General features: G+C 55.0%; 1 protein-coding gene across 3 annotated transcripts in view; it reads right to left on the reverse strand.

Moving 5' to 3' along the window:
• LOC140403346 (pancreatic secretory granule membrane major glycoprotein GP2-like) overlaps positions 1 to 20984 on the reverse strand; it is a 147210-nt gene that overhangs the window by 49015 nt on the left and 77211 nt on the right. For all 3 annotated transcript variants that reach the window (XM_072491244.1, XM_072491247.1, XM_072491245.1), the window contains exons 4-5: positions 8914 to 8990; positions 8657 to 8821 (exon numbers count right to left, since the gene is read on the reverse strand). In XM_072491244.1, coding sequence (XP_072347345.1) covers positions 8657 to 8821; positions 8914 to 8990 — 242 coding nt within the window. The remainder of the gene's footprint in view (positions 1 to 8656; positions 8822 to 8913; positions 8991 to 20984) is intronic.

The following is a 20984-nucleotide window of genomic DNA, read 5'->3' on the forward strand; positions in this document are numbered from 1 at the left end:
GTGTGCTGGGTGTGTGTGTGCTGGGTGCGTGTGTGCTGGGTGTGTGTGTCCTGGGTGGGTGTGTCCTGGGTAGGTGTGTGCTGGGTGTGTCCGTCCTGGGTGGGTGTGTCCTGGGTAGGTGTGTGCTGGATATGTCCGTCCTGGGTGGGTGTGTGTGTGCTGGGTGGGTGTGTCCTGGGTGGGTGTGTCCTGGGTGTGCTCGTCCTGGGTATGTGTGTCCTGGGTGGATGTGTGCTGGGTAGGTGTGTGCTGGGTAGGAGTGTGCTGGGTGGGTGTGTGCTGGGTGGGTGTGTGCTGGGTAGGTGTGTGCTGGGTGTGTGGGTGCTGGTGGGTGTGTGCTGGGTAGGTGTGTGCTGGGTGTGTGTGTCCTGGGTAGATGTGTCCTGGGTAGGTGTGTGCTGGGTGGGTGGGTGCTGGGTAGGTGTGTCCTGGGTAGGTGTGTTGTGGGTGTGTGGGTGCTGGGTGTGTGTGCTGGGTGTGTGTGTGCTGGGTGTGTGTGTCCTGGGTGTGTGTGTCCTGGGTGGGTGAGTGCTGGGTGTGTGTGTACTGGGTGTGTGGGTGCTGAGAAGGTGTGTCCTGGGTGTGTGGGTGCTGGGTGTGGGTGTCCTGGGTAGGTGTGTCCTTGGTGGGTGGGTGCTGGGCGCGTGTGTCCTGGGTGTGTGGGTGCTGGGTAGGTGTGTGCTGGGTGTGTGTGTGCTGGGTGTGTGTGTCCTGGGTGGGTGTGTGCTGGGTGGGTGTGTGCTGGGTGTTTGTGTGCTGGGTGTGTGTGTCCTGGGTGGGTGGGTGCTGGGTGGGTGTGCTCTGGGTGGGTGTGTGCCGGGTGTGTGTGTGCTGGATGGGTTTGTGCTGTGTAGGTGTGAGCTGGGTAGGTGTGTCCTGCGTACGTATGTGCTGGGTGAGTGTGTGATGGGTGTGTGTGTGCTGGGTAGGTGTGTGCTGGGTAGGTGTGTGCTGGGGGTGTGTGTGCTGGGGGTGTGTGTGCAGGGTAGGTGTGTGCTGGGTGTGTGTGTGAGCTGGGTAGGTGTGTGCTGTGTAGGTGTGAGCTGTGTGTGTGTGTGTGTGCTGTGTAGGTGTGTGTTGGGTTTGTGTGTGCTGGGTGGGTGTGTGCTGTGTAGTTGTGAGCTGGGTGTGTGTGTGATGGGTGTGTGTGAGCTGGGTATGTGTCTGCTGGGTAGGTGTGACCTGGGTGTGTGTGTGCTGGGAAGTTGGGTGCTGGGCGTGTCCGTCCTGGGTGGGTGTGTCCTGGGTAGGTGTGTGCTGGGTGTGTCCGTCCTGGGTGTGTGTGTGCTGGGTAGGTGTGTGCTGGGTGTGTCCGTCCTGGGTGGGTGTGTGCTGGGTGTGTCCGTCCTGGGTGGGTGTGTCCTGGGTAGGTGTGTGCTGGGTGTGTCTGTCCTGGGTGGGTGTGTCCTGGGTAGGTGTGTGCTGGATGTGTCCGTCCTGGGTGGGTGTGTGCTGGGTGTGTGTGTGCTGGGAAGGTGTGTGCTGGGTGTGTCTGTCCTGTGTGGGTGTGTCCTGGGTAGGTGTGTCCTGGGTGGGTGGGTGCTGGGTGGGTGGGTGCTGGGTAGGTATGTCCTGGGTAGGTGTGTTGTGGGTATGTGTGTCCTGGGTAGGTGTGTCCTGGGTGGGTGGGTGCTGGGTGGGTGGGTGCTGGGTGGGTGTGTCCTGAGTGGGTGGGTGCTGGGTGTGTGTGTACTGGGTGGGTGTGTGCTGGGTGGGTGGGTGCTGGGTGGGTGGGTGCTGGGTAGGTATGTCCTGGGTAGGTGTGTTGTGGGTATGTGTGTCCTGGGTAGGTGTGTCCTGGGTGGGTGGGTGCTGGGTGGGTGGGTGCTGGGTGGGTGTGTCCTGAGTGGGTGGGTGCTGGGCGTGTGTGTCCTGGGTGGGTGTGTGCTGGGTAGGTGTGTCCTGGGTGGGTGGGTGCTGGGTGGGTGTGTCCTGAGTGGGTGGGTGCTGGGTGTGTGTGTACTGGGTGGGTGTGTGCTGGGTGGGTGGGTGCTGGGTGGGTGGGTGCTGGGTAGGTATGTCCTGGGTAGGTGTGTTGTGGGTATGTGTGTCCTGGGTAGGTGTGTCCTGGGTGGGTGGGTGCTGGGTGGGTGGGTGCTGGGTGGGTGTGTCCTGAGTGGGTGGGTGCTGGGTGTGTGTGTCCTGGGTGTGTGTGTGCTGGGTAGGTGTGTCCTGGGTGGGTGGGTGCTGGGTGGGTGTGTCCTGAGTGGGTGGGTGCTGGGTGTGTGTGTACTGGGTGGGTGTGTGCTGGGTGGGTGTGCTGGGTGGGTGTGTGCTGGGTGTGTGTGTCCTGGATGTGTGTGTACTGGGTGGGTGTGTGCTGGGTGGGTGTGCTGGGTGTGTGTGTCCTGGATGTGTGGGTGCTGGGTGGGTGTGCTGGGTGTGTGTGTGCTGGGTGGGTGTGTGCTGGGTATGTGTGTCCTGGGTGGGTGGGTGCTGGGTGGGTGTGTCCTGGGTGGGTGTGTCCTGGGTGTGTGTGTGCTGGGTGGGTCGGTGCTGGGTGTGTGTGTCCTGGGTGTGTGTGTGCTGGGTGGGTGGGTACTGGGTGGGTGGGTGCTGGGTGGGTGGGTGCTGGGTGTGTGTGTCCTGGGTGTGTGTGTGCTGGGTGGGTGGGTACTGGGTGGGTGGGTGCTGGGTGGGTTTGTGCTGGGTGTGTGTGTCCTGGGTGGATGGGTGCTGGGTGGGTGTGTGCTGGGTGGGTGGGTGCTGGGTGGGTGGGTGCTGGGTGGGTGTGTGCTGGGTGGGTGTGTGCTGGGTGGGCGTGTGCTGGGTGGGTTTGTGCTGGGTGGGTGTGTCCTGGGTGGGTGGGTGCTGGGTGGGTGTGTGCTGGGTGGGTGGGTGCCGGGTGGGTGGGTGCTGGGTGGGTGTGTCCTGGGTGGGTGGGTGCTGGGTGGGTGGGTGCTTGGTTGGTGGGCGCTGGGTGGGTGGGCGCTGGGTGGGTGGGTGCTGGGTAGGTGTGTCCTGGGTAGGTGTGTTGTGGGTGTGTGGGTGCTGGGTGTGTGTGCTGGGTGTGTGTGTGCTGGGTGTGTGTGTCCTGGGTGTGTGTGTCCTGGGTGGGTGGGTGCTGGGTGTGTGTGTACTGGGTGTGTGGGTGCTGAGTAGGTGTGTCCTGGGTGGGTGGGTGCTGGGTGTGTATGTCCTAGGTGTGGGTGTCCTGGGTGTGTGGGTGCTGGGTGTGGGTGTCCTGGGTAGGTGTGTCCTTGGTGGGTGGGTGCTGTGCGTGTGTGTCCTGGGTGTGTGGGTGCTGGGTAGGTGTGTGCTGGGTGGGTGTGTGCTGGGTGTGTGTGTGCTGGGTGTGTGTGTCCTGGGTGGGTGTGTGCTGGGTGGGTGTGTGCTGGGTGTTTGTTTGCTGGGTGTTTGTGTCCTGGGTGGGTGGGTGCTGGGTGGGTGAGTGCTGGGTGTGTGTGTACTGGGTGTGTGGGTGCTGAGTAGGTGTGTCCTGGGTGGGTGGGTGCTGGGTGTGTATGTCCTGGGTGTGGGTGTCCTGGGTGTGTGGGTGCTGGGTGTGGGTGTCCTGGGTAGGTGTGTCCTTGGTGGGTGGGTGCTGGGCGTGTGTGTCCTGGGTGTGTGGGTGCTGGGTAGGTGTGTGCTGGGTGGGTGTGTGCTGGGTGTGTGTGTGCTGGGTGTGTGTGTCCTGGGTGGGTGTGTGCTGGGTGGGTGTGTGCTGGGTGTTTGTTTGCTGGGTGTGTGTGTCCTGGGTGGGTGGGTGCTGGGTGGGTGTGCCCTGGGTGTGTGTGTGCTGGGTGTGTGTGTGCTGGGTGGGTTTGTGCTGTGTAGGTGTGAGCTGGGTAGGTGTGTCCTGCGTACGTATGTGCTGGGTGAGTGTGTGATGGGTGTGTGCGTGCTGGGTAGGTGTGTGCTGGGTGTGTGTGTGCAGGGTAGGTGTGTGCTGGCTGTGTGTGTGCTGGGTGGGTGTGTGCTGTGTAGGTGTGAGCTGGGTGTGTGTGTGAGCTGGGTAGGTGTGTGCTTTGTAGGTGTGAGCTGTGTGTGTGTGTGTGCTGCGTAGATGTGTGTTGGGTGTGTGTGTGCTGGGTGGGTGTGTGCTGTGTAGGTGTGAGCTGGGTGTGTGTGTGACGGGTTTGTGTGAGCTGGGTATGTGTGTGCTGTGTAGGTGTGAGCTGTGTGTGTGTGTGTCTGCTGGGTAGGTGTGACCTGGGTGTGTGTGTGCTGGGTAGGCGTGTGCTGCATGTGTCCGTCCTGGGTGGGTGTGTGCTGGGTGTGTGTGTGCTGGGAAGTTGTGTGCTGGGTGTGTCCGTCCTGGGTGTGTGTGTGCTGGGTAGGTGTGTGCTGGGTGTGTCCGTCCTGGGTGGGTGTGTGCTGGGTGTGTCCGTCCTGGGTGGGTGTGTCCTGGGTTGGTGTGTGCTGGGTGTGTCCGTCCTGGGTGGGTGTGTCCTGGGTAGGTGTGTGCTGGATGTGTCCGTCCTGGGTGGGTGTGTGCTGGGTGTGTGTGTGCTGGGAAGGTGTGTGCTGGGTGTGTCCGTCCTGTGTGGATGTGTCCTGGGTGGGTGTGTGCTGGGTGGGTGTGCTGGGTGTGTGTGTGCTGGGTGTGTGTGTCCTGGATGTGTGTGTGCTGGGTGTGTGTCTGCTGGGTATATGTGTCCTGGGTGTGTGTGTGCTGGGTGGGTGTGTGCTGGGTGGGTGTGTGCTGGGTGTGTGTGTCCTGGATGTGTGGGTGCTGGGTGTGTGTCTGCTGGGTATGTGTGTCCTGGGTGGGTGTGTGCTGGGTGGGTGTGTGCTGGGTGGGTGTGTGCTGGGTGGGTCGGTGCTGGGTGTGTGTGTCCTGGGATGTGTGTGCTGGGTGGGTCGGTGCTGGGTGTGTGTGCTGGGTGGGTGGGTGCTGGGTGGGTGTGTCCTGGGTGTGTGTGTGCTGGGTGGGTGGGTACTGGGTGGGTGGGTGCTGGGTGGGTTTGTGCTGGGTGTGTGTGTCCTGGGTGGATGGGTGCTGGGTGGGTGTGTGCTGGGTGGGTGGGTGCTGGGTGGGTGGGTGCTGGGTGGGTGTGTGCTGGGTGGGTGTGTGCTGGGTGGGCGTGTGCTGGGTGGGTTTGTGCTGGGTGGGTGTGTCCTGGGTGGGTGGGTGCTGGGTAGGTGTGTGCTGGGTGGGTGGGTGCTGGGTGGGTGGGTGCTGGGTTGGTGTGTCCTGGGTGGGTGGGTGCTGGGTGGGTGGGTGCTGGGTGGGTGGGCGCTGGGTGGGTGGGCGCTGGGTGGGTGGGTGCTGGGTAGGTGTGTCCTGGGTAGGTGTGTTGTGGGTGTGTGGGTGCTGGGTGTGTGTGCTGGGTGTGTGTGTGCTGGGTGTGTGTGTCCTGGGTGTGTGTGTCCTGGGTGTGTGTGTCCTGGGTGGGTGGGTGCTGGGTGTGTGTGTACTGGGTGTGTGGGTGCTGAGTAGGTGTGTCCTGGGTGGGTGGGTGCTGGGTGTGTATGTCCTGGGTGTGGGTGTCCTGGGTGTGTGGGTGCTGGGTGTGGGTGTCCTGGGTAGGTGTGTCCTTGGTGGGTGGGTGCTGGGCGTGTGTGTCCTGGGTGTGTGGGTGCTGGGTAAGTGTGTGCTGGGTGGGTGTGTGCTGGGTGTGTGTGTGCTGCGTGTGTGTGTCCTGGGTGGGTGTGTGCTGGGTGGGTGTGTGCTGGGTGTTTGTGTGCTGGGTGTGTGTGTCCTGGGTGGGTGGGTGCTGGGTGGGTGTGCCCTGGGTGTGTGTGTGCTGGGTGTGTGTGTGCTGGGTGGGTTTGTGCTGTGTAGGTGTGAGCTGGGTAGGTGTGTCCTGCGTACGTATGTGCTGGGTGAGTGTGTGATGGGTGTGTGTGTGCTGGGTAGGTGTGTGCTGGGTAGGTGTGTGCTGGGAGTGTGTGTGCTGGGTGTGTGTGTGCAGGGTAGGTGTGTGCTGGGTGTGTGTGTGCTGGGTGGGTGCGTGCTGTGTAGGTGTGAGCTGGGTGTGTGTGTGAGCTGGGTAGGTGTGTGCTGTGTAGGTGTGAGCTGTGTGTGTGTGTGTGCTGCGTAGATGTGTGTTGGGTGTGTGTGTGCTGGGTGGGTGTGTGCTGTGTAGGTGTGAGCTGGGTGTGTGTGTGATGGGTGTGTGTGAGCTGGGTATGTGTGTGCTGTGTAGGTGTGAGCTGTGTGTGTGTGTGTCTGCTGGGTAGGTGTGACCTGGGTGTGTGTGTGCTGGGTAGGTGTGTGCTGGGTGTGTCCGTCCTGTGTGGGTGTGTCCTGGGTAGGAGTGTGCTGGGTGTGTCCGTCCTGGGTGTGTGTGTGCTGGGTAGGTGTGTGCAAGATGTGTACGTCCTGGGTGGGTGTGTGCTGGGTGTGTGTGTGCTGGGAAGGTGTGTGCTGGGTGTGTCCATCCTGGGTGGGTGTGTCCTGGGTAGGTGTGTGCTGGGTGTGTCCGTCCTGGGTGTGTGTGTGCTGGGTAGGTGTCTGCTGGGTGTGTCCGTCCTGGGTGGGTGTGTGCTGGGTGTGTCCGTCCTGGGTGGGTGTGTCCTGGGTAGGTGTGTGCTGGGTGTGTCCGTCCTGGGTGGGTGTGTCCTGGGTAGGTGTGTGCTGGGTGTGTCCGTCCTGTGTGGGTGTGTCCTGGGTAGGTGTGTGCTGGATGTGTCCGTCCTGGGTGGGTGTGTGCTGGGTGTGTGTGTGCTGGGAAGGTGTGTGCTGGGTGTGTCCGTCCTGTGTGGGTGTGTCCTGGGTAGGTGTGTCCTGGGTGGGTGGGTGCTGGGTGGGTGGGTGCTGGGTGTGTGTGTCCTGGGTGGGTGCTGGGTGGGTGTGTCCTGGGTGGGTGGGTGCTGGGTGGGTTGGTGCAGGGTGGGTGTGTCCTGGGTGGGTGTGTCCTGGGTGGGTGTGTGCTGGGTGGGTGTACTGGGTGGGTGTGTGCTGGGTGTGTGTGTCCTGGATGTGTGGGTGCTGTGTGTGTGTGTACTGGGTGTGTGTGTCCTGGGTGGGTGGGTGCTGGGTGGGTGTGTCCTGGGTGGGTTTGTGCTGGGTGGGTGTGTGCTGGGTGGGTGGGTGCTGGGTGGGTGTGTCCTGGGTGGGTGGGTGCTGGGTGGGTGGGTACTGGGTGGGTGGGTGCTGGGTGTGTGTGTACTGGGTGTGTGTGTCCTGGGTGGGTGGGTGCTGGGTGGGTGTGTCCTGGGTGGGTTTGTGCTGGGTGGGTGTGTGCTGGGTGGGTGGGTGCTGGGTGGGTGTGTCCTGGGTGGGTGTGTCCTGGGTGGGTGTGTACTGGGTGTGTGTGTCCTGGGTGGGTGGGTACTGGGTGGGTGGGTACTGGGTGGGTGGGTACTGGGTGGGTGTGTCCTGGGTGGGTGTGTACTGGGTGTGTGTGTCCTGGGTGGGTGTGCTGGGTGGGTGGGTACTGGGTGGGTGGGTACTGGGTGGGTGTGCTGGGTGGGTGGGTGCTGGGTGGGTTTGTGCTGGGTGTGTGTGTCCTGGGTGTGTGTGTGCTGGGTGGGTGGGTACTGGGTGTGTGTGTGCTGGGTGGGTGGGTGCTGGGTGGGTGGGTACTGGGTGTGTGTGTGCTGGGTGGGTGGGTACTGGGTGGGTGGGTACTGGGTGTGTGTGTGCTGGGTGGGTGGGTGCTGGGTGGGTGGGTACTGGGTGTGTGTGTGCTGGGTGGGTGGGTACTGGGTGGGTGTGTCCTGGGTGTGTGTGTACTGGGTGGGTGTGTGCTGGGTGGGTGGGTGCTGGGTGGGTGGGTGCTGGGTTGGTGGGTGCTGGGTGGGTGGGTGCTGGGTGGGTGGGTGCTGGGTGGTTGGGTGCTGGGTGGGTGTGTCCTGGGTGGGTGGGTGCTGGGTGGGTGGGTGCTGGGTGGGTGTGTGCTGGGTGGGTGTGTGCTGGGTGGGTGGGTGCTGGGTGGGTGTGTCCTGGGTGGGTGGGTGCTGGGTGGGTGGGTGCTGGGTGGGTGTGTCCTGGGTGGGTGTGTGCTGGGTGGGTGCTGGGTGGGTGGGTGGGTGCTGGGTGGGTGCTGGGTGGGTGGGTGCTGGGTGGGTGCTGGCTGGGTGTGTGGGTGCTGGGTGGGTGTGTGCTGGGTGGGTGCTGGGTGGGTGGGTGGGTGCTGGGTGGGTGCTGGGTGGGTGTGTGCTGGCTGGGTGGGTGCTGGGTGGGTGTGTGCTGGGTGGGTGCTGGGTGGGTGGGTGCTGGGTGGGTGGGTGCTGGGTGGGTGTGTGCTGGGTGGGTGCTGGGTGGGTGAGTGCAGGTTAGTGCCGTCGCGAATGGCATCACGCCGCTGCTAGCCCATTGCGGGCCGGAGTGATTTGCGCCGTTTTTGGCGAGTTGTTCGGGTCATCGCGCCGATTCACGGAGAATCCCGCCCGGGAACTCGACATTCCCCTTTATCTATTCTGTCTGTAACATCCTCAAAACCCCCAACATGTTCGTCCAACATCTTTCCCCACATTAACCCATGTCGACTGTGTCCAATCAGATCATCATTATCCAAGTGTCCAGTTCTCACATCCTTCCGAATTGATTTGAACGTTTCCCCTCCGACTGCAGCAAGGTGAGTGAGTTGGGAAAGGGTTACAAAGGAGCTATCAGAGTGTCTGATTCAGTTCCCGACGCTGGAAATTACACTTTGGGTTTCAGTCCCTTCCAGCAGCGAGGCTCTGATGTAACTTTGTCATTGCTGCTGCTGACCTGGGACATCCCAGAATTACCCGTTTACTCCATTTAAAAACCCCAATGTACCTGTGCAGTAAGCGAGGCGACAGATAGGAGACTTCTTCAAGTAATAAACAAAGTAATCGCTGCAGTGTTTGATCTTTATTTCCACATTCCAGGCGCAGGGATTTCCATTCCAGTGAAAACAAACTGTCCTATTCACCTCCCCATCACCCGGAGTGGGATGACTACCTGAAACGAGGGACAGAAAGAGTGAAAAGTGTATCCAGTGTAAATATGTTGGACAGTCAATGGAAATCTGAGATAATAGAGTCTGAAATTACCGTTTAACGAGCCCGGGGCCTGTGTGGAGCAGTGATTGACTGGAACAACAGCCTCAGGAATGGTCGATCCACCAGAACTGAAAGAACAATCACAGAGTCAGTCGCTGGACTGGGGAAATCACAATAAAATGAAGCAGGAATTACTCAGCTGGTCAGGCAGCCTGTGTGGAGAGAAACAGAATTAACCTTTCTGTTTGTGATGACCCTTCGTCAGGACAGAGGAGTTATCACAACTCCAAACAGTAACTCTGATTCTCTCCACAGAAGCTGACTGAGCTGCTGAGTATTTGCAGCATGTTGTGTTTCCATTTCACGTTGTATTCAGGAGGACGTGTGTGAAATGTGCAGTGGGATAAACTCAGCAGGGGAGGGAATATTACCGTGTTCAGCATTCTGGAAAGTGGCCCTATTCCCTGAAAGAGACAAAATGTTCCCGCGCTGACGCCGGAGCGAGGCGACTCTCTGCGAGCTCTCACAAACAGATCCACTTTTTACTTAACTTATACTCCTTCTCATCTTTTAAAATTTAATTCTGACCCGAACATGATTCCGAGCCTCTCTCTTGTAGCCTCTCTTGCAGCTTGAACATCCTCCGAGGTCCTTGGAGACCTTTTGACCCGACCCGACCTGACCTCCGCGACCTGCGAGAAGATCGGGCCCGAACCGGAAGTGAAGCCCCGACCTCGATTTGGAGCGACCCGGACCTCGGAGCTCCAAACCCGACCTCACTCCCGACGCCAGCCCCCGGATCGCCCGGCCCAGTCCCAGGAGCTCCCGACCCGACCCCCGACGGCAAGACCCGGCGCAACGCGACCCCGAGAGGCCCGCCCAGCGACCCCGAGAAGCCCGCCCAGCGACCCGACCCCGAGAGACCCGACCCCGAGAGGCCCGACCCCGAGAGGCCCCGTCCAGCGACCCCGAGAGACCTGCCCAGCGACCCCGAGAGGCCCGCCCAGTGACCCGACCCCGAGAGACCCGCCCAGCGACCCCGAGAGACCTGCCCAGCGACCCCGAGAGACCCGCCCAGCGACCCCGAGAGACCCGCCCAGCCACCCGACCCCGAGAGACCTGCCCAGCGACCCGACCCGGAGAGGTCCGCCCAGTGACCCGACCTACCTGGTGATGGAAGAAAGAAAAATCCACGTGGAGGCCCGACCGGGCCTACTTCAAGACCCGACCCCAGGAGCGCTCAGGGAGGGAACAGACCACGGGACCCAGCCCAACCTGCCTCAGGAAGCCCCTGCCCACGACCCAGGACCCCCGAAACGGCAGAGACCCCGTGCGAGGACCTGAACGCGCTGCAAGGTATTCCCGCGCCCACAGAACGCCGGGACCCATCGAGACCGCAAACATGTCCCCCTAGCAACCCCTCTACCTCAACCAGCGCCCGGGACCCTGCCAGACGCGACCCCAGATACGTAACGAACGTCCTGGACCCGCCAGCGCCCTGGACCCCGCCAGACGCGACCACCTACCTTCCACAAGGTCAGACTTCTCCCATCGGATCCCAGGATCATCCAGCAGCAGCCGCCGACCGAGGAAGCGAGGGAAACGCGGCGGTCTGCAGGTTAGACTGAAGGAACGCGGTTTCAAGACCCCTCTCCCCAGCATACTCCTGGCAAACGTCCAAGCGATCGAAAACAAGCTGGATGAACTTTACGCCAGACGTACCTCCCAGAGGGAAGTAAGAGACCGCTGTGTGCTCTGTTTCACAGAGACATGGCTCACCCCTGCCTCACCGGACTGTGCCATACAACCTGACGGCTTCTCAATTCACCGGGCGGACCGCACGGCATCATCAGGCAAAGTGAAGGGTGGAGGGGTTTGCCTCCTCATCAACTCCTCCTGGTGCTTGGATGTGGCGACTCTCGCGACCCACTGCTCCCAGACCTGGAATACCTGACCGTGAAGTGCCGCCCATATTATCTTCCACGTGAGTTCACTTCAGCCATTATCACAGCGGTCTACATCCCACCCCAGGCAGTAGTGAGGAAGGCGCTGGACGAACTATCCTCAGTAATAAACAACTACGAATCAGAACACCCGGAGGCCTTGTTCATCGTGGCCGGAGACTTCAACAAGGCCAACCTCAAGAGTGTACTGCCAAAATTCCACCAGTACATCTCCTGTCCCACCAGAGGCGACAACACTCTTGACCACTGCTACTCAAAAATCAAGGGCGCCTACCGTTCCATCCCCCGACCGCACTTTGGGAAATCAGACCATAAGACGGTGCTCCTTCTCCCGGCATACAAGCAGAAACTCAAGCGGGAGAATCTAGCTAAGAAGGTTGTGCAGTGCTGGTCCGAGGAGACAGAAGAGCTCTTACGTGACTGCTTAGAGACAGTGGACTGGTCCATATTTAAGAACTCAGCGACCAACTTAAATGAGTATGCCACCACCGTCACAGACTTCATCAGCAAACCTGTGGACGACTGCGTGCCAAAGAAAGCAGTACGTGCGTTCCCCAACCGGAAACCATAGCTCAATCGCGAGATTGACTCCCTACTGAAGGACAGATCTGAGGCGTTCAAGGCAGACGACCCTGACCTATACAAGAAATCCAGGCACGACCTCTGCAAAGCCATCCGAGATGCCAAGAGAGAATATCAAACCAAGCTAGAGTCACAGACAGACTCTCGGCGGTTGTGGCAAGGACTAAACAACATAACGGGCTACAAAGCGAAGCCGAACAGTATCTCTGGCAGCAGCGCACCCCTCCCCGATGAACTCAATGCATTCTGTGCTCGGTTCGAGCAGGTAACCAACAATCCGCTGTCGAGTGCCCCAGCAGCCCATAATTCACCCATACCCACCATCACAGCTTCCGAAGTCAGATTGGCCTTTCTGAAAGTGAACCCTCGGAAGGCGACGGGCCCAGACGGGATCCCTGGTCGTGCACTCAGAGCCTGCGCGGACCAGCTGGCAGAGGTATTCACGGACATCTTTAACCTGTCCCTACTCCTCTCCGAGGTCCCCACCTGCTTCAAGAAGACCAGCATCATACCGGTACCAAAGAAGAACCAGGCAACGTGCCTCAATGACTACCGACCAGTGGCCCTGACTTCAGTCGTAATGAAGTGCTTCGAGAGGTTGATCATGAAGCACATCACCTACATACTCCCAGAACACCTTGATCCACTGCAATTCGCATACCGCTGCAACCGGTCCACATCAGACACCATTTCCCTGGCCCTACACTCATCCCTAGTGCATCTCAAAAACAAGAACTCCTACATCAGATTCCTATTTATTGACTACAGCTCCGCCTTCAACACCATAATCCCAGCCAAGCTCATATCAAAGCTCCAAAACCTAGGACTTGGCTCCCCACTCTGCAACTGGATCCTCGATTTTCTGACCAACAGACCACAATCAGTAAGAATGAACAACAACACCTCCTCCACAATAGTCCTCAACACCGGCGCCCCGCAAGGCTGCGTACTTAGCCCCCTACTCTACTCCCTGTACACACACGACTGTGTGGCAAAACTTGGTTCCAACTCCATCTACAAGTTTGCTGACGATACGACCATAGTGGGCCGGATCTCGAATAACGATGAGTCCGAATACAGGAGGGAGATAGAGAACCTAGTGGAGTGGTGTAGCGATAACAATCTCTCCCTCAATGCCAGCAAAACTAAAGAGCTGGTAATTGTCTTCAGGAAGCAAAGTACTGTACACACCCGTCAGCATCAACGGGGCCGAGGTGGAGATGGTTAGTAGTTTCAAATTCCTAGGGGTGCACATCTCCAAAAATCTGTCCTGGTCCACCCACGTCGACGCTACCACCAAGAAAGCACAACAGCGCCTATACTTCCTCAGGAAACTAAGGAAATTCGGCATGTCCACATTGACTCTTACCAGCTTTTACAGATGCACCATAGAAAGCATCCTATCGGGCTGCATCACAGCCTGGTATGGCAACTGCTCGGCCCAGGACCGCAAGAAACTTCAGAGAGTCGTGAACACCGCCCAGTCCATCACACGAACCTGCCTCCCATCCATTGACTCCATCTACGCCTCCCGTTGCCTGGGGAAAGCGGGCAGCATAATCAAAGATCCCTCCCACCCGGCTTACTCACTCTTCCAACTTCTTCCATCGGGCAGGAGATACAGAAGTCTGAGAACACGCACGAACAGACTCAAAAACAGCTTCTTCCCCACTGTCACCACTCCTAAATGACCCTCTTATGGACTGACCTCATTAACACTACACCCTGTATGCTTCATCCGATGCCAGTGCTTGTGTAGTTACATTGGATATGTTGTGTTGCCCTATTATGTATTTTTTAAATTCCCTTTTCTTCCCATGTACTTAATGATCTGTTGAGCTGCTCGCAGAAAAATACTTTTCACTGTCCCTCGGTACACGTGACAATAAACAAATCCAATCCAATCCAAATGTATCCCAGGCTGCTGAGGAAACCAAGGGTGTTATATTACTTTGCGTAATACATATATTACTCTTTTGAACCAGCCAAGTTGTTGAAATGAGCAGTAGTCTTCTTGTAAAGATAAACTAATTTATTGAGTGATATAAATAAATATTGTGAGTCCTTTTTACTCAATACTCAATGAGTCAAACAAAGAAACAATTGTAGAGATAATTAATTAAATTATGCAATACAATGCTTTGATAACTAATAACTTCTTCTCTCTCCAGCTTTCCTATCTCTGTTCTCTCTGCATTCCTGATACACATTCCTTCAGAAAGAGTGGGAAAACTATTAATATAGGTCCTGACAGTGAGACATCTAGTGTTCAGTTGCCTGCACTAGCATTACATATATTGATTATGTATATTGATATACAGAGATCACTACAAAGGGAAGGTGTAACAAATCACCTTCACCCATCGACCACGGCTGTAGGTGTGGAGCTCGAAATCTGGAAGACTGATAGTGGAGGGGAGGGGGTTTCAGTTGAATAGAGAATTAGAAAATCAAGGTTAAAGGAGAAGGCAGAAATGCAGGTTAATGATGAGGACTTTAAACAAGCTCAGGGCGGCAAGGGCTCAGGAGAGGTCAGTAAAGTTTCCAGAACACGCAATAGAACTTAAAAACCTAAAGAAAAATCCTCTCACCTGACAGCCACAGCCTAGCTCCACCCACAAATGACATCACTGAAGCCATGCTACAAGTCACATGATAAGAGGTCACAACTTTCTTAAAGGGACACTTACATGACAGGAGGCACAAAAGAAATTAATCCCAAGGAGGAGGAAACATGCTAAGGGGGAGGACGAGGCAACCATGGCGGACTAGAGAAGTCAAAGACAGCATGAAAGCAAAAGAAAAAACATACAAACTGGCGAGCATTCGTGGAAAGCCAGTGGATTGGGAAGCCTTTAAAAGTGAGCAGAGGACAACTAAAAAAGCAGTAAGGGGGGGGCGAAGATGAAATATGAGTGTAAGCTAGCTAGTAATATAAAAGAAGATTGCAAGAGTTTCTTTCAATATATAAAAGTTAAGGGAGAGGCAAGAATGAACATATAACTGGAAAATGAGGCTGGAGAATAATAGGAAACTGTCATGTGAGAGTACCCTTTAAGAAATGGGTGTTTAAGAAATATACCTTTAAGAAATGGAGCTGCTCATGTTACTGGAGTGATGTCAGAGTGTGGGTGGGGCTAAGCTCTACTTCTGCTTTTTGGGTTTCAGTTGGAGAAAGCTTGGGTGTGTCTGTGAGCTGCACTGCTGTTGATCTCTGCCATCCAAAGACTATCTATGGATCATTTGGTGAATTCAGAAGAAGTATAAATGTTTTCAGTCTTCAATGTAAACCCTGATGTGCTCCTGTTTGGAGGTTTGCTAAGTATTTTGGATGGTAAAAGGACAGCATACAGGTTATTTAGTGTTGTATTCTTTGGGGGGGGTGTATTTGATTTACTGGTTGCTAAGATGTTCACTGTTTGTTGTAGAAAACATTGTTTTGTTTTAAAAACAACTGGTCCATTTTCTGCTGTCCCACATCTGTAAAGTGAGCCGTGTGCTCCCCATACCACAATCTAGTAAAAGTTGTGGGTCAGGTGAACTCCATGATACACTTTGGGGTTCTCTGAACCCTGGCCCATAATAAAACAAAGAAATGGCAGACAAACTGAATAGTTTTGCATCAGTCTCCACAGTGGTAGACACCAGTGGGATGACCGAACACCAGGAGAACCAGGGGGCAGGGGTGAGTGTAGTGGCCATCACTAAGGAGAAGGTTCTGGGGAAACTGAAAGGTCTGAAGGTGGATAAACCACCTGGACCGGATGGACTACACCCCAGCGTTCTAAAGGAGATAGCGGAGGATATTGTGGAGGCATTAGTGACGATCTTTCAGGAATCACTGGAGGCAGGGAGGGTCCCAGAGGACTGGAAAGTGGCTAATGTAACACCGCTGTTTAAGAAGGGAGGGAGGCAGAAGATGGGAAATTATAGGCCGGTTACCCTGACTTCGGTCATAGGTAAGATTTGAGAGTCCATTATTAAAGATGAGATTGCGGAGTACTTGGAAGTGCATGGTAAAATAGGACTGAGTCAGCACGGCTTCGTCAAAGGGAGATCATGTCTGACAAATCTGTTAGAGTTCTTTGAGAATAACAAGGAAGATAGAGAAAGGGGAACCAGTGGACATGGTCTATTTAGATTTCCAGAAGGTCGTTGACAATCATAGAATTTACAGTGCAGAAGGAGGCCATTCAGCCCATCAAGTCTGCACCAGCTCTTGGAAAGAGCACCCTACCCAAGGTCAACACCTCCACCCTATCCCCGTAACCCAGTAACCCCACCCAACACAAAGGGCAATTTTGGACACTAAGGGCAATTTATCATGGCCAATCTACCTAACCTGCACATCTTTGGACTGTGGGAGGAAACCGGAGCACCCGGAGGAAACCCTCGCACACACGGGGAGGACGTGCAGACTCCGCACAGACAGTGACTCAAGCCGGAATCGAACCTGGGACCCTGGAGCTGTGAAGCAATTGTGCTATCCACAATGCTACCGTGCTGCCCATAGGTGCCATAGAGGAGTCTGTTAAATAAGTTAAGGTGCCATGGTTTTCAGGGCGAGAGACTGGCATGGATAGAGAATTGGCTGACTGGCAGAATGCAGAGAGTGGGGATAAAGGGGTCTTTTTCAGGATGGCAGCCGGTATCTAGTTATGTGCCTCAGGGGTCTGTGCTGGGACCACAACTTTTCACAATATACATAAATGATCTGGGGGAAGGAACTGAAGGTACTGTTGCTACGTTTGTAGATGATACAAAGATCTGTAGAATGAGGAAGCAGGGGGGACGGGGGGGGGGGGGGGGGGGGGGGGCTGCAGAAGGATTTGGACAGGCTAGGAGAGTGGGCAAAGAAGTGGCAGATGGAATACAATGCGGAAAAGTGTCAGGTTCTGCGTTTTGAAAGGAGGAATGGAGGCATAGACTATTTTCTAAATGGGGAAATGCTGAGGAAGCACAAAGGGACTTGGGAGTCCTTGTTCAAGATTCTCTTAAGGTTAACGTGCAGGTTCAGTCGGCAGTTAGGAAGGCAAATGCAATGTTAGCGTTCATGGCCAGAGGGCTACAATACAAGAGTAGGGTTGTACTTGTGAGGCTGGAAAAGGCTCTGGTCAGACCCCATTTGGAGTATTGGGAGCAGTTCTGGGCCCCGTACCCAAGGAAGGATGTGCTGGCCTTGGAAAGGGTCTAGAGGAGGTTCACAAGAATGATCCCTGGAATGAAGAGCTTGTCGTATGAGGAACGGTTGAGGACTCTGGGTCTGTTGGAGTTTAGGACGACGAGGGTGGATCTTATTGAAACTTACAGGATACTGCGAGGCCCGGATAGAGTGGACGTGGAGAGGATGTTTCCACTTAGAACAAAGAACAAAGAAAAGGACAGCACAGGAACAGGCCCTTCGGCCCTCCAAGCCTGTGCCGACCCTGCTGCCCGTCTAAGCTAAAATCTTCTACATTCCTGGGTCCGTATCCCTCTATTCCCATCCTATTCATGTATTTGTCAAGATGCCCCTTAAATGTTACTATCGTCCCTGCTTCCACCACCTGCTCCAGCACCTCCTCCAGGCACACACTACCCTCTGCGTAAAAAACTTGCCTCGTACATCTACTCTAAACCTTGCCCCTCTCACCTTAAATTACTGTGGCCCCTAGTAATTGACCACTCTATCCCGGGGAAAAGCCTCTGACTATCCACTCTGTCTATGCCCCTCATAATTTTGTAGACCTCTATCAGGTCGCCCCTCAACCTCCTTCGTTCCAGTGAGAACAAACCAAGTTTATTCAACCGCTCCTCATAGCTAATGCCCTCCATACCAGGCAACATCCTGGTAAATCTCTTCTGCACCCTCTCTAAAGCCTTCTGGTAGTGTGGCGACCAGAATTGAACACTATACTCCAAGTGTGGCCTAACTAAGGTTCTATACACAGCTGCAACATGACTTGCCAATTCTTGTAGGAAATGACTTGTAGGAAACACTAGAACCAGAGGACACAATCTCAGACTAAAGGGACGATCCTTTAAAACAGAGATGAGGAGGAATTTCTCCAGCCAGAGGGTGGTGAATCTGTGGAACTCTTTGCCGCAGAAGGCTGTGGAGGCCAAATCACTGAGTGTCTTTAAGACAGAGATAGATAGGTTTTTGATCAGTAAGGGGGTCAGGGGTTATGGGGAGAAGGCAGGAGAATGGGGATGAGAATATATCAGCCATGATTGAATGATGGAGCAGACCTGATGGGCTTAATTCTGCTCCTATATCTTATGGTCTTATGGTCTAATAACATTGATAAAAACAGGATGGAGAGACCAGTGTGACTAATTACAGACCACTCCGCCTAACGTCTGTGGTGGTTAAATTATGGGAAATAATTGTGTGAAATGATATAAATCATCGTCTAGGAAGACATAAATTAATCAAAGGGCATCAGGACAGATTTGTTCAGGCTGAGTCCAGTTTGATTAAGGGCAGCACGGTGGCACAGTTAGCACTGCTGCCTCACAACGCCAGGGACAATTCCTGCCTGTGGAGTCTGCACGTTCTCCCCGTGTCTGCGTGGGTTTCCTCCGGGTGCTCCGGTTTCCTCCCACAGCCCAAAGATGTGCAGGTTAGGTGGATTGGCTACGCTAAATTGCAGAGCCTTTGGCTTTGATCTTTATGTCCTCACTGCCAGAAGAATGGAGAGAGGCAAATGTTGTCCCTTGTTCAAGGCAGAAGGGGTCATAGATAGCAGCTTCAGGGAATTAGTTACACCAAAGATTGGAGATAGGTGGGTAACTGTAAGAGGGACTGGGAAGAAGCAGTCAGTGCAGGGATCCCTGCGGGCGTTCCCCTGAGAAACAAGTATACCGCTTTGGATACTTGTGGGGGGGGACGACTTACCGGGGTAAGCCATGGGGTACGGGCCTCTGGCACAGAGTCTGTCCCTGTTGCTCAGAAGGGAAGGGGGGAGAGGAGCAGAGCATTAGTAATTGGGGACTCTATAGTCAGGGGCACAGATAGGAGATTTTGTGGGAGCGTGAGAGACTCACGTTTGGTATGTTGCCTCCCAGGTGCAAGGGTACGTGATGTCTCGGATTGTGTTTTCCGGGTCCTTAGGTGGGAGGGGAGCAGCCCCAAGTCGTGGTCCACATTGGCACTAACGACATAGGTAGGAAAGGGGACAAGGTTGTCAGGCAGGCTTTCAGGGAGCTAGGATGGAAGCTCAGAACTAGAACAAACAGAGTTGTTATTTCTGGGTTGTTGCCCGTGCCACGTGATAGTGAGATGAGGAATAGGGAGAGAGAGCATTTAAACACGTGGCTACAGGGATGGTGCAGGCGGGAGGGATTCAGATTTCTGGATAACTGGGGCTCTTTCTGGGGAAGGTGGGACCTCTACAGACAGGATGGTCCACATCTGAACCTGAGGGGCACAAATATCCTGGGGGGGAGATTTGTTAGTGCTCTTTGGGGGGGTTTAAACTAATGCAGCAGGGGCATGGGAACCTGGATTGTAGTTTTAGGGTAAGGGAGAATGAGAGTATAGAGGTCAGGAGCACAGATTTGACGTCGCAGGAGGGGGCCAGTGTTCAGGTAGGTGGTTTGAAGTGTGTCTACTTCAATGCCAGGAGTATACGAAACAAGGTAGGGGAACTGGCAGCATGGGTTGGTACCTGGGACTTCGATGTTGTGGCCATTTCGGAGACATGGATAGAGCAGGGACAGGAATGGATGTTGCAGGTTCCGGGGTTTAGGTGTTTTAGTAAGCTCAGAGAAGGAGGCAAAAAAGGGGGAGGTGTGGCGCTGCTAGTCAAGAGCAGTATTACGGTGGCGGAGAGGATGCTAGATGGGGACTCTTCTTCTGAGGTAGTATGGGCTGAAGTTAGAAACAGGAAAGGAGAGGTCACCCTGTTGGGAGTTTTTTATAGGCTTCCGAATAGTTCTAGGGATGTAGAGGAAAGGATGGCGAAGATGATTCTGGATAAGAGCGAAAGTAACAGGGTAGTTATTATGGGAGACTTTAACTTTCCAAATATTGACTGGAAAAGATATAGTTCGAGTACAATAGATGGGTCGTTTTTTTGTACAGTGTGTGCAGGAGGGTTTCCTGAAACAATATGTTGACAGGCCAACAAGAGGCGAGGCCACGTTGGATTTGGTTTTGGGTAATGAACCAGGCCAGGTGTTGGATTTGGAGGTAGGAGAGCACTTTGGGGACAGTGACCACAATTCGGTGACGTTTACGTTAATGTTGGAAAGGGATAAGTATACACCGCAGGGCAAGAGTTATAGCTGGGGGAAGGGCAATTATGATGCCATTAGACGTGACTTGGGGGGGATAAGGTGGAGAAGTAGGCTGCAAGTGTTGGGCACACTGGATAAGTGGGGCTTGTTCAAGGATCAGCTACTGCGTGTTCTTGATAAGTATGTACCGGTCAGACAGGGAGGAAGGCGTCGAGCGAGGGAACCGTGGTTTACCAAGGAAGTGGAATCTCTTGTTAAGAGGAAGAAGGAGGCCTATGTGAAGATGAGGTGTGAAGTTTCGGTTGGGGCGATGGATAGTTACAAGGTAGCGAGGAAGGATCTAAAGAGAGAGCTAAGATGAGCAAGGAGGGGACATGAGAAGTATTTGGCAGGAAGGATCAAGGAAAACCCAAAAGCTTTCTATAGGTATGTCAGGAATAAGCGAATGACTAGGGAAAGAGTAGGACCAGTCAAGGACAGGGATGGGAAATTGTGTGTGGAGTCTGAAGAGATAGGCGAGATACTAAATGAATATTTTTCGTCAGGCTTCACTCAGGAAAAAGATAATGTTGTGGAGGAGAATGCTGAGCCCCAGGCTCATAGAATAGATGGCATTGAGGTACGTAGGGAAGAGGTGTTGGCAATTCTGGACAGGCTGAAAATAGATAAGTCCCCGGGACCTGATGGGATTTATCCTAGGATTCTCTGGGAGGCCAGGGAAGAGATTGCTGGACCTTTGGCTTTGATTTTTATGTCATCATTGGCTACAGGAATAGTGCCAGAGGACTGGAGGACAGCAAATGTGGTCCCTTTGTTCAAAAAGGGGAGCAGAGACAACCCCGGCAACTATAGACCGGTAAGCCTCACGTCTATAGTGGGTAAAGTCTTGGAGGGGATTATAAGAGACAAGATTTATAATCATCTAGATAGGAATAATATGATCAGGGATAGTCAGCATGGCTTTGTGAAGGGTAGGTCATGCCTCACAAACCTTATCGAGTTCTTTGAGAAGGTGACTGAACAGGTAGACGAGGGTAGAGCAGTTGATGTGGTGTATATGGATTTCAGCAAAGCGTTTGATAAGGTTCCCCACGGTAGGCTATTGCAAAAAATACGGAGGCTGGGGATTGAGGGTGATTTAGAGATGTGAATCAGAAAATGGCTAGCTGAAAGAAGACAGAGGGTGGTGGTTGATGGGAAATGTTCAGAATGGAGTACAGTCACAAGTGGAGTACCACAAGGATCTGTTCTGGGGCCGTTGCTGTTTGTCATTTTTATCAATGACCTAGAGGAAGGCGCAGAAGGGTGGGTGAGTAAATTTGCCGACGATACTAAAGTCGTTGGTGTTGTCGA

This window comes from Scyliorhinus torazame, chromosome 27 (genome assembly GCF_047496885.1).
Source record: "Scyliorhinus torazame isolate Kashiwa2021f chromosome 27, sScyTor2.1, whole genome shotgun sequence".
Taxonomy (NCBI): domain Eukaryota; kingdom Metazoa; phylum Chordata; class Chondrichthyes; order Carcharhiniformes; family Scyliorhinidae; genus Scyliorhinus; species Scyliorhinus torazame.